Source organism: Hemiscyllium ocellatum, chromosome 4 (assembly GCF_020745735.1).
Source record: "Hemiscyllium ocellatum isolate sHemOce1 chromosome 4, sHemOce1.pat.X.cur, whole genome shotgun sequence".
Lineage (NCBI taxonomy): Eukaryota > Metazoa > Chordata > Chondrichthyes > Orectolobiformes > Hemiscylliidae > Hemiscyllium > Hemiscyllium ocellatum.
In genome coordinates, this window is record NC_083404.1 from 56,624,849 (window position 1) to 56,637,180 (window position 12,332).

The 12,332-nt window shown below is 40.4% G+C and overlaps 1 protein-coding gene across 1 annotated transcript in view; it reads right to left on the minus strand.

Annotated features, from left to right (window-relative positions):
• Window positions 1-12,332, minus strand: part of fer1l6 (fer-1 like family member 6) — a 113,554-nt gene that overhangs the window by 35,200 nt on the left and 66,022 nt on the right. The window contains exons 20-22 of the mRNA XM_060824018.1: window positions 7,226-7,277; window positions 4,807-4,889; window positions 3,350-3,481 (exon numbers count right to left, since the gene is read on the minus strand). Of these exons, the coding sequence (XP_060680001.1) occupies window positions 3,350-3,481; window positions 4,807-4,889; window positions 7,226-7,277 (267 nt within the window). The remainder of the gene's footprint in view (window positions 1-3,349; window positions 3,482-4,806; window positions 4,890-7,225; window positions 7,278-12,332) is intronic.

Here is a 12,332-nt window from a genome sequence, read left to right on the forward strand (position 1 = left end):
GAGCATGATCCAGTCAGCAAAGTAGCAGAGGAAAAAGGTGGGAATTGGTGCCTGTGTAACTGCAAAGATGAACTATTCCCCATATCCTACGAAGAGACAGGCATAGCTGGGATCCATGCGGGTGCCCATGGCTACCCCTTTGGTCTGAAGGAGTCTGATTCCACAGAGCAGCAAGTCTTATGAAATTAAACTTCATGATGCCTTAATCAAATTAGATTTTATTTTATTCACTCGTGGGACATGGGTGTCGCTGGCTGAGTCAGGATTTATTGCCCATCGCTAGTTGACCTTGAGAAGGTGATCAAAAGTTGGTCGTCGGAGGTAGATGTGGATGATGTCACGCTTCTTGAGTGTTGTTGGTACTACACTCACCCAAGCAAGTGGGGAATATTCCATGACACTCCTAAGTTGTGTCTTGCAGATGGTGGACAGGCTTTGAGAAGTCATGAGGTAAATTGCTCACCGCAATGACTCTGCCCTGCTCTTATAGCCATTGTGTTTCAATGGAGAGTCCAGTTGTGTTTCTGGCTAGTGGTAACCACCAAGATGTTGGTAATGGGGAATTCATGATGGTAACACCATTGAAAGTCAAGGGGCAGTGGTTAGATTGTCTCCTATTAGAGTTGGTGATTGCCTAGTAATTGTGTGGCACAAATGTTCCTGATGATTAATGGTGATCTTTAGATTTCATAGTATTTGTAAATAAAATAATATAGTCTTTTTATAACTACTGTAAGTGATGCTCAATTCCTACAACATTTCTCTGTTATATCTTGCTGTTAAAAAACAGTATATCATCCACCTCAGTGTAACTCAATGATTAACCCCAGAGGCTGCAGGGTCCCCAAACAAAGATAAGTTGTTCTTCAAGCTTGCGTGGTTTCCGTATTTGTTATTTAATATCTCTGCTGAACAAAAATGTATCTATTTAGATTTAAAATTAACAACTTTGAGCTACAGGGAGAGGCTGAACAGGCTGGGGCTGTTTTCCCTGGAGCGTCGGAGGCTGAGGGGTGACCTCATAGAGGTTTACAAAATTATTAGGGGCATGGATAGGGTAAATAGACAAAGTCTTTTCCCTGGGGTGGGGGTGTCCAGAATTGGAGGACATAGGTTTAGGGTGAGAGGGGAAAGATATAAAAGAGACCTAAAGGGCAACCTTTTCACACAGGGGGTGGTATGTGTATGGAATGAGCTGCTAAGGAAGTGGTGGAGCCTGGTACAATTGCAACATTTAAGAGACATTTGGATGGGTATATGAATAGGAAGGGTTTGGAGGGATGGCAGGTGGGACTAGTTTGGGTTGGGATATCTGATCAGCATGGACAGGTTGGACAGAAGGGTCTGTTTCCATGCTGTACATCTCTATGACTCTATGACTCTAAGTAAAGTTATGGGAGAGCTGCTATCACTGAACATTTATAAAAGTGTTTCACTTGTAACTTAATACACTACATGGTTCAATGCAGAGCCAATCCTCTAAGAAGTCCTATCTTCAGTTGAGTCATTGATAGAGTCATGGAGGTGTACAGCACAGAAACAGACCCTTTGTTCCACCTTGTCCATGCTGACCAGATATCCTAAATTAATTTAGTCCCATTTGTCAGGAATTGGCCCATATCCCTCTAAACCCCTTCTATTCATATACCCATCCAGATGCCTTTTAAATGTAATTGTACCAGTCTCCACCACTTCCTCTGACAGCACGTTCCATACACGTACCACCCTCTGCATGAAAAAAAAATGTATGCCCTTTAGTTTTGGACTTCCCTTCCTTGGGTCTTAGATTTCAGCAAAATTCTGTTGGAGTACTATTCTTTAGGGCTGAATTTTCACTCCAATATGGGGACAAGATTGGAAGTAGGCAGGCAGCTAAGATCACAACACCAGTAGGAGTGAGCTGTGTTGGTATCATCCCATCCCTGCGCTACTTTCCCAGTCAGGGTTGGCGGGAAGCTAGTTGAATTACTTTGAAGGGCAATTATTGGAGACTGACAGGAATTTTCCATTTGTCTTCCCATAGGTCCATGAGACAGCTACTCCCTCAGGCAGCTTTGCCACAATGATGTGCCCCAGCCATTTTTCAACACAAATTAATTGAAGGTGCTCATAAAGTGCCTCAGGATGGTGGCACTCCCTATCTGTTAGCTGGAGCAGCAGGTTGGAGCTTCTTTCAAGATAAATTGCATTCTACTAGCCCTCCTACTTTGAGAGTCTGGCAGTCTCCACACTGGAGAGTGCCGTCTCTGCCTATGCAGCCGTAATCACTGCCAGTTTTCTGAGTTTCTGCTTTAGTAGTGTTAACATCAGAGACTAATATCTATATTTGGCTGACATTAATATAGACAGTAACAACTAAAGCAGACATGACTAGCTAAGATGGTTGCCTTGGTGACAACTTGTAAATAGAAATGATCTAAACTTGAATTTTTCCAGTGATAGGCCTGGGACTATTTTCTTGGCAGCTTGTTCCACTGTGGGATTGCCATTGGGAAATAGGGTTTGTTGAAAAGAAATGCTTTTAGTAGTTTGCGTGGAAGACTATTGCATGTTTGGCATTGGCAGAGAGCACCAGGTACTTGATACTGTTGGTTACCACTAGTCCAATCCATACTTTGTCAGTCTATCTTCCAATCCACTTCTGAAAATGGGGTCACTGCTCCCAACACATTACAGGGTTGCGAGATTCCCATTTCACCCCATCACTGGGGTCTCAACCTAAAACTCAATCTTGCCAATGGTCTCAAAAATATGGGCTAGTGAGAGAGGTAAAAAACATAGAGATCTCTTGTTCCCAAAGCGATCTGTGTGATTACAGTCAAATCCCCATCTGCTAATGAATATTATGCATTATCAGTGAGGCCAGCTGTGATGGCAGATACACATGGACTGAGGACTGAACCTGTATGGTCTCCAAACAGTCTCTCCTGCCTACTTAGCGTACATGCTGTAAGAATTGTCTCTCTCTGCAATCTCAACATGACCTTACTATGTTATACACTGATACTTGAAGCACTTCTGGTGATGATGTTCAGCCCATGATCTAATAGCTTGCTATAGTGCAGACATGGAGAATGATCGAATGTGGAAAGTAATGGAAGGCCATTAATAACTCTGGGACAGAGAATTGACAAGACAAAGTATTTTTCTCAGAAGCAGAGAATAGATCCCTGACATTAAATTGGGAGGAAGAGGACACTTATTTTGATCACAACATGGAAAAAAACTAGATTCACTTCTCTTCCTCCTCCCCAAAATGCACACAGTTCTCTGTGTCTGATCATGTTGCATGAATCTCTGTACCTTAAAATCCATTACAAATTTTAAAAAATAAATGATTAAAACACACCTTAAATTTTCCAACAATTCTTTCATCATCTAGACTGGTGTCATCTTCATTTGCTTTACCACGAAAGAGATCAAATGTTTGCACCCAATCACTAAAGTGATCAAATTCTTCTTCTAATTCTTTATCATATACCTGATGGAAACAATTCATAAAAATGATAACTTCTGTTCCAATGATACAACCTCATTAATGTAATCTATACTTGGTAAATAGGATGCTTCAGGAGAACTAGCCAGAGATGCGACCTCGAAATGAGCAGCAAAATATTAGGGAAGATTTGCAGACAGTGTTTATAAGATCATGCCCAATTTGAATTCTACAATTTGCAGTCATACACCTGGGATACAACTTAATATTTCATTGAAAGTCAATCAAGTTATTTTAACCATATATATCTGATTGATAAGGCCCCTACTAGAATAATGCCTGTAACTTTGACTATCACTTCTATGGAAAGGGCATTGAGGAAATAGAGAAATTTCAGAGCGATGTGTCAAGTAAGATTCTGGAGGTTGAAGCATAGGCTATGAAGAATTTGTGTCTCCATAAATAAGTGCATTTACTGCATTGCTTGTGCCGGACTACTCTCTCCCAATCCAACAAACATGACTCTTCACAGGCTCTATAATCATCAAAATCACAACCTCAGAGCTATGGTCTCTCACCCAGCCAAAACTCACCTTCCACGATCTGCACCTGACCTCTACAATCTCTAACAGCACCCTCCAAACCCTACCCCACCAACCACAATTACCATCAGTCTATGATTCCCATCAAGATATCCTAATTTTACCAACTACCTTTGCCCCACCCACTCCCCCAAACCCCCTGGCCTCTATCTACTCTACCCATATCGCAATCACCACCACCCCCAATCTTTACTATTTTCCTCCTAACCTCCATTCTCCTCCAAATCTCTGCCCTCCCCTTCATCCACACCAAATTGTGAAATATTCACCCATTACTGTTCAGTCCCTCCCTCCTCTCCTCTGCCATGTCCCTGTGTCACAGGATTTCAAACCCAGCAGGTGCTCAGCCTAAAGGGAAACCTGCAGAATAATTTCAAAATGTGTCCTATTGTTAATTTCATCACTTTGATGTTTCCTATTTGCAAATACTCTCCCCCATATTGCTGTCCCCAACTTTCCCCACCGCTCTCTCCACATCCCTGAAGAAATATCAGAACCAAAATATAACATTGCTTGGACCAATGCAGTGTGACTCAGAGAATGCAAATCAAAAAGGAATAGATTTCTGCAATGGTAAAATTGGACATCATGATATTTTACTGTTGGTGTTTTGCATTGTAAGTTTAACATATGATTTGTCTTCCTCTTCAGGAATTTGAATGGGCAGAATCAGGCTATACTAAGGATAAGTAGACATGGTCTTAAGAATAGAGTTAATGGATGTATTTCTATACTGAACCATGTGGGCCATACAGTTTATAACTTTACCTCAAAAGTTGCAATGTCAAGCTTTTGCGATGTTGTTCTTTCAACCATTCTAACTCTTTTTCTCTTCTCATCATCTTCATCATCTGAAGTGATGGCATCAAGCATTAAAAACAAAGGCAAGGAAATTTACATAAGCAGTCTCTATGCTCAGAATCAAATTATGCAGCACCGCAAAGAGTGAACTAAGAAACAGCATTTAGTACTTGACTTTTTAAAGACCGAAATTATAAGAATATATCATAATTAAAAGCAACTATAAATATCTGAGATATTAGTTAAACTATTTCCATTTTCACACATAGCATTTAAGATATTCAATTTAAAAACTAAGCAGGCATTCCATCTGCCTGTTTATGAAGACAGGTCATAGAGTCATTGAGATATACAGCATAGGAACAGACCCTTCGGTCCAACTTGTCCATGCTAACCAGATATTCTAAATTAATCTAGTTACATTTGCCAGCATTTGGCCCATATTCTTTTAGCTCTCATTCCCCATTCCCCTCCACATTCCTGATGAAGGTCTTATGCCCTATACACCAGCTCTCTTTCTCCTCGGATGCTGCCTGACCTGCTGTGCTTTTCCAGTGCCACCCTTTTTGACTTTTCCTATTCTCGTCCCCATCCAGATGCCTTTTAAATGCTGTTATTGTACAAACCTCCACCACTTTCTCTGGCATCTCATTCCACACATGCTCCACCCTCTGCATGAAAAAGTTGTCCCTTAGGTCCCTTTTAAATCTTTCCCCTCTCACCTTTAATCTATGCCTTTTAGTTTTGGTCTCTGCTACCATGGGGAAAAGACCTTGACTATTTACCCTATGCATGTCCTTCATGATTTTATAAACTTCTTTAGGTCGCGCTCCACCTCCGACACTCCAGGGAACAAAACCCCAGCTTATTCAGCATCTCCATATAGCTCAAATCCTCCAACCCTGGCAACATCCTTGTAAATTTTTCTGAATCCTTTCAAGTTTCACAACATCTTTCCTATAGCAGGGAGACCAGATTAGATGTAGTATTCCAAATGTGGCCTAGTCCATGTCGTGCACAGCTGCAACATGACCCCCAACTCCTATACTCAATGCATTGACCAATAAAAGTAAACATACCAAACATCTTCTTCACCATCTTGGTTTTGCTGCAATTTGCCAACACAGAAGGTTTTACCAAGTTTTATATTTTGAAATTCTGTGTATAACCTAGCAATTTCTAAAGGGCTCTGCAGGAAGAGGAGGAAAGTGAGACTAATTGGAAAACCTTTTGGAAGAGCTTGCATAGAGACAATGGGCAGAATGGTTCCTTTCTCAGCTGTGAATATCAGTTTGAGTAGAATGTGAACTCATGAAACAGCCAGACAGATACAACATATTTCCAGTCTAATCATTCCAATAACAATTAATTTGGGATTTATTTTCTGAATGGATCACTCAGACAACAACAATCACCGCTGGAGTGAGGTGTAACTTCTGTATTTAGAATTGAACTTAATTCTTTATGCTTACTCCTAGCTACTGAAGCAGTGGCCCAACACTCATTCCATCACAATTAACATTAATAAGATCAGAACTAGATATGTGAGAGAGTTCACCCAGAAACTCCTGGTTGCTATGGCAACATGGATTTTTTTTTGCCAGTTGTAGTCTGAAACTATGAATTGTGCCGAAGGAGACCCAACATTCTATCGCATGGCTGATCAGGAATCTCTCTTATTCCCTCTATCTGTGTTGACAAGTGGATGGAAGCAACTACAGGTTGACACACAACCACCTCTTTGGCCTTGTTTTGAATGCATGTTCCTCGGCCGTTAAGTCCTAGAGTGACACTTACTAATATGACTGACAGTGTACTAAATATATTATAGTTACAATCTCTTCCTTAGAACCAAAGACATTGAGCAATTATTTTAAATTTATTTTTAATCAACCTATTCAGACATGGTTTGACACACCTCCATGGTAAGTTGGATTGGAACCTCTACCTTCTCGCCCAGTGGTTGGCATACTACTGCTTCATTATGAGATCCTGAGCATTTATTTTATGTAACCATACCCCAGATATTATGGAGTAAATTTTATGAGGGTCTGTGGCCAATGCAGTTTAAAGGATCAGGCACAGAGTCCCACAGTCCCTTTGGGGCATTTCCACTGTTCTGATGATAAAAACAAATAACCAGGAAATCAAATGCAGCAAATCAGGCACATTGTTCTCAGCAGCCAATTTTGAGGGGAACATGCTTCTACCAGTGATGAAAGTCCTTCAGTTATGTATATCATACAATCATTTGTTTTGCCTTTTGTTAGACAACTGGGTGCTTTAATAAAGCTTACTAATAGCATTAGATAATTTGAACATTGAATTATATTGAAGAAGATTGTCCATCAATAACACATTTTATTTCTTTGCAGGGTTCACTTACCATTTTTGTATCCTTCAACATGCAGATTGCTACTTGTATCTTTCAGTTTTGCCTTATTAGAAACAGAACATTAGTGAGTAGACAAGCACTAAACTTGCAAATGTTGTAAATGATAAGTGTGGTAGCTTTACTAGTAAAGGTTATTGTCAAGTTAATGTGAGCATTCTAAGAAATGATGAGCAATAACAGCAGAGGATTTCTCTGAACTTAATTCCTTGCTGTGGGAATCTAGGTCTGCATTGTGTATCGTCTAATGCACTACAATGTTAATATGCATGGAAAACGTAGATCAAAAGTGAGAAATATTATAAGTGTTCAGAATAAACCATTGTTTGCTATAGGCTAGTTTGAACCATAAAGCATGGTATCTGAATTGTGTAGTGGTCTGTGAACTCAGTAATAAAGAATTGCACAATTGGAATCATATGATTTGACCAGGAGTACTCACATTGAATTGTGTAACTTGAGGTCAATAAAGACGAACATCTGATTTGGGGTTGTTGTGTTTGATATTCATATTCAAGAAACAAAATAAAATAGAGCAAAAAAACAGTTCAACACCTAACATCGAGGCCAGCTGTGTTTTTTGCATGGATCATAACTTCAGAACACATATGGACAAATCAAACTTCCATGATGTGTCTCTTAAAAGTGAAATGCTAAACCTAAATAACTGACTGTTGTCAGTGGCTGTTTGGAGGTTGAGAGCTGGGTTCAAGCAATAGTGTGCTGTGAAGGTCTCAGTTGAAGAACTACTTATGTGCACTCCAGTGTGACAGATAAAAGACTCTCTCGCTCTGGATGCTAGAAGCCATACAGTTCATGGACAGACTAGCTCAGTCAGTGGAGGCTGAGATGGCATCATAATCAGAAGATTCTGTGGTCTGGCTATCTGAAATCTTTTTCAGGAGTCCAGAAGACCTAAAGAGGTAATAAATAGAACTTACTTGGTAACAGCCCTACAAGCTGGCCCATAGCTCAGACAGCTCACTCTGAAGCTAAAGCAGAGCCCTTGAATGAGACTATTTTTAAAAATGAGGTGCTGATGAGTAAATGAAGAACCGCTCACAGAAAAGACCTGCAAGTGAGGAGTACACAGTGGTCCACGAGGCAATGAGACTACAGCAGTACCTTACTGAGATATTGTGACTAGCTCATGAGATTCCAATGTCTGGACTTGTCAGTATCTGTAAAACTGAAGTCCGCATTAGCCTGAAGACTCTATGCTATGGCCTGTTTCATTGCCACTGACCTCGAGGACAAGGATAGCAACAAGGGCAACTGGAACGGGATTTGTATAAGACCCATATTGAATCCCTTAATACCACACTAACCAATACAGAAAAATTATCAAACTTAGAGTCCTTATTCACTCATATAGATGCGGAACATTGGGCAGACTTAACAAAGCATAAGATATCACAAGGTAACATGTACTGGACCCAGCCATGTTTGCAAAGTGAGTAAATACATGCTGTACTACCAACTAATTGAGCCCAGTAGCATAACTGAAGCTCTCCAGCTGTGATAGTGCCCAAAACAGATGGTTCCACAAGGCTTTGCATTGATTATTGAAAAGCTTATAAAGTGTCCAGAACTTCCCTCGGCTGGAAGAGTGCATACATGGGATAGGTAAGGCAGCCCACATTACCAAGATAGACTTGTTCAAGGGGTACTGGTTTGTTCCCTAGATGGCACATGAAGGAAAGCTCAGTCTTCATAACTCTAGGCAGGTTATATCAATGTCATGTCATATCAGATGGACACCAAAATTCCCCAACCAACTTTCAAAGGCTGATGAAGCAGAAAATGTCAGGTTTATCTAATTGCATTGTGCACCTAGACAACCTCCTAATATATCACAACATCTGGGAAATGCACTTAGAATCATAGAGTCATAGAGATGTACAGCATGGAAACAGACCCTTCGGTCCAACCCGTCCATGCTGAGCAGATATCCCAACCCACCTGCCCGCAGCACCCGGCCCATATCCGTCAAACCCTTCCTATTCATATACCCATCCAAATGCCTTTTAAATGTAGCAATTGTACCACCGTCCGCCACTTCCTCTGGCACCTCATTCCATACACGTACCACCCTCTGTGTAAAAAAGTTGCCCCTTAGATCTCTTTTATATCCTTCCCCTCTCACCCTAAACCTATGCCCTCTAGTTCTAGACTCCCCGACCCCAAGGAAAAGACTTTGTCTATTTATCCTATCTATGCCCCTCATAATTTTGTAAACCTCTATAAGGTCACCCCTCAGCCTCTGACCCTCCAGGGAAAACATCCCCAGCCTGTTCAGACTGTCCCTATAGCTCAAATCCTCCTGGTGACATCCTTGTAAATCTTTTCTGAACCCTTTCAAGTTTCACAACATCTTTCCAATAGGAAGGAGACCAGAATTGCATGCAATATTCCAACAGCGGCCTAACCAATGTCCTGTAGAGCCGCAACATAACCTCCCAACTCCTGTACTCAATACTCTGACCAATAAAGGAAAGCATACCAAACACCTTCTTCACTATCCTACCTACCTGCTACTCCACTTTCAAGGAGCTATGAACCTGCAGTCCAAGGTCTCTTTGTTCAGCAACACTCCCTAGGACTTTACCATTAAGTGTATAATTCCTGCTAAGATTTGCTTTCCCAAAATGCAGCACCTTTCAGTTATCTGAATTAAACTCCATCTGCCACTTCTCGGCCTATTGGCCCATCTGATCAAGATCCTGTTGTAATCTGAGGTAACTTTCTTTGCTGTCCACTACATCTCCAAGCCTTTTTTCTACAAAATAGTCAGCGGACCTGGTGGACATCTTCACAAGTGCAAGCTCGTGAAAGCCCAAGTGATCTATCCAGGATCATAATGGGTCAAGGACCTGAATTTGTCCACTTCTGCAAAGGTAGCACAGATCTCTATTCCCATAATAAAATGGGAAGCTGTGAGATTCCGGGAAATGTGTGGGTTCTATTAAACATTTATCACAGACATTCAGCACAGTGGTCACAAATCTGACAGACCTAATCCAGAAAAAATAGGTAGTATGAACTGAGAAGTGTCAAAATGCTTTTGAGAGGCTGAAGGCCATTTTAATAAGTAAGCCTGTGCTTGCAGCTCTAAGCAGCTACTGATTCAAGTGATATCTGGGATAGAAGCTGTCTCTGTCAGGGAGATGAATATGAAATGGAGATACTAATCAGGTACTTGTCTAGAAACTAAAATTCATCAGAGATGGTATTCTGTCAAAGGAGAAGGAAACCTTTTGTATATTATGATCTCTCAATTACTTTTAAGATATTTATTCAAAATGGTTACAAAGAGACCACAGTCTCTACTGACCACTATGTATGACTATTTATGAAGAAGTTTAAGACCCAGAATGCCTGTTTATTCCATTGGTGTCAGTTCAATCAATTACATCAGTTAAAATTTACCCACATTGCTGGGAAATCAGATGTCCTGACCAAATCTTAAAGTACTGAAAAGATAATATAAACTAAAGCTAAGAGAATGAACTGATTTACGTTTTACATATTTAATTCTTTTTCATCCTTTGTAATGAAATGAGAATGGATCTCATTTCATTTATCATGTGAGGGAAATGTCATGACCATGGATCACCTATGGACATATTGAACTTTTAATGTCAATGTTCTAAAATATTTTTTGAAGAGTCAAACAAATGCCTGCAGATATAGATTCAGTGGCTGCCTGGAGAGAGATACCTTGGAATGTCACACCTGATGAACTGTCAAGAAAGCTTTAATGGGATAGATTAAAATGGGAGAAATGCACAACGAAGGGAATTATAATTTCCTGGGTGATACCTCAGACAGTGAATATGATGAGAAAGAAAATGAAGCCATAATAATTTGGGAAACATCATCTAAGATATGGTTATAACAACGATGACTCCACTACTACCCCTTGAGCTAGAATCATGGACAGTGATGAACAGTTGGTTTGAAATGATGTTGCATAGCTCGATCAATCATGGATAAACCCATTGAACCATTGACGGATACAATCAGAACTACACTGACGGTCACCATGGGATTATGACAAGAACCAAAGGATGATCAAAGAATACATGAAATCCACAAATCAGCCGTTACTCCTGATGGTTCTATACTTTCTCGGAATTCATGAGCAGAGTCACAGCTCAGACATCAAACAAACGCACTTATATAATTCACCAAGCTCACAGTCTAGCTTCTCACAGTGCCAGTAGACAAATACATTTGTGCAAGAAAGCTGTGCCTTGGTCTTTCAGCTTTTCCATAGCTTAAAGTGAGTGGATTGAAAAGCCATTGAAGAGTCAATTTTTTAATGTACATTTCTAGCACATGAATCGTTGTGTCAGGAATGCTGAAAGTTGTCTGGAGCTAATGAACTGCAGCACAGCAAGCAAGACTGATTCATGTGGCAATAGGATTAGAGCAAGGAGCAATAGTGCAGAATCTGGAAATCTGAAGTAGGAACAGGAAATGCTGAAAATAGCGAGCTTTGATAAGATTTATAGCTCAGTTTGAGGTTCTAGGTGTAAGTTTGCTTACTGTTTTGCAAGGTTCAATTTCAACCATTATATCGCCACACTAGGTAACATCATCAGTGAGCCTCTGGTGAAGCACTGATGTTATGTCCCATTTTCTATTTATATCTTTAGGTTTCCTTAGCTGTGTGATGTCCTAGAAGCATGGCATTTCGACCAGAACTCTATCAACAAGCATATCAATTTGGACTCCCATCTACCAGACTCTGAGAAAAAGAATAGGAAATCACTTCACAAACACAGGAAATGACATCACCAACACAGGAAATGACATCATGTGCCAAGGAAACCTAAACACATAAATAGAAAGCACGACACAACACCAGCACTGCACTGAAGGCTCACTGATGATGTTACCCAGTATGGCGATGAAAAGTCTGAAAATGAACCTTTCAGCTCAGTGACAAACTCAGTTACATCCAGAATGCTGGAAATAGGCAGCAGATCAATATGCATCTGTGAACAAAGAAACAGAATTGCTTTTCAAGTCAGCTATTGTCAGAACCAGAAAATGTAAGAAATTGTTTTTAATAAATAGAGTCAAAGAAAAGTGA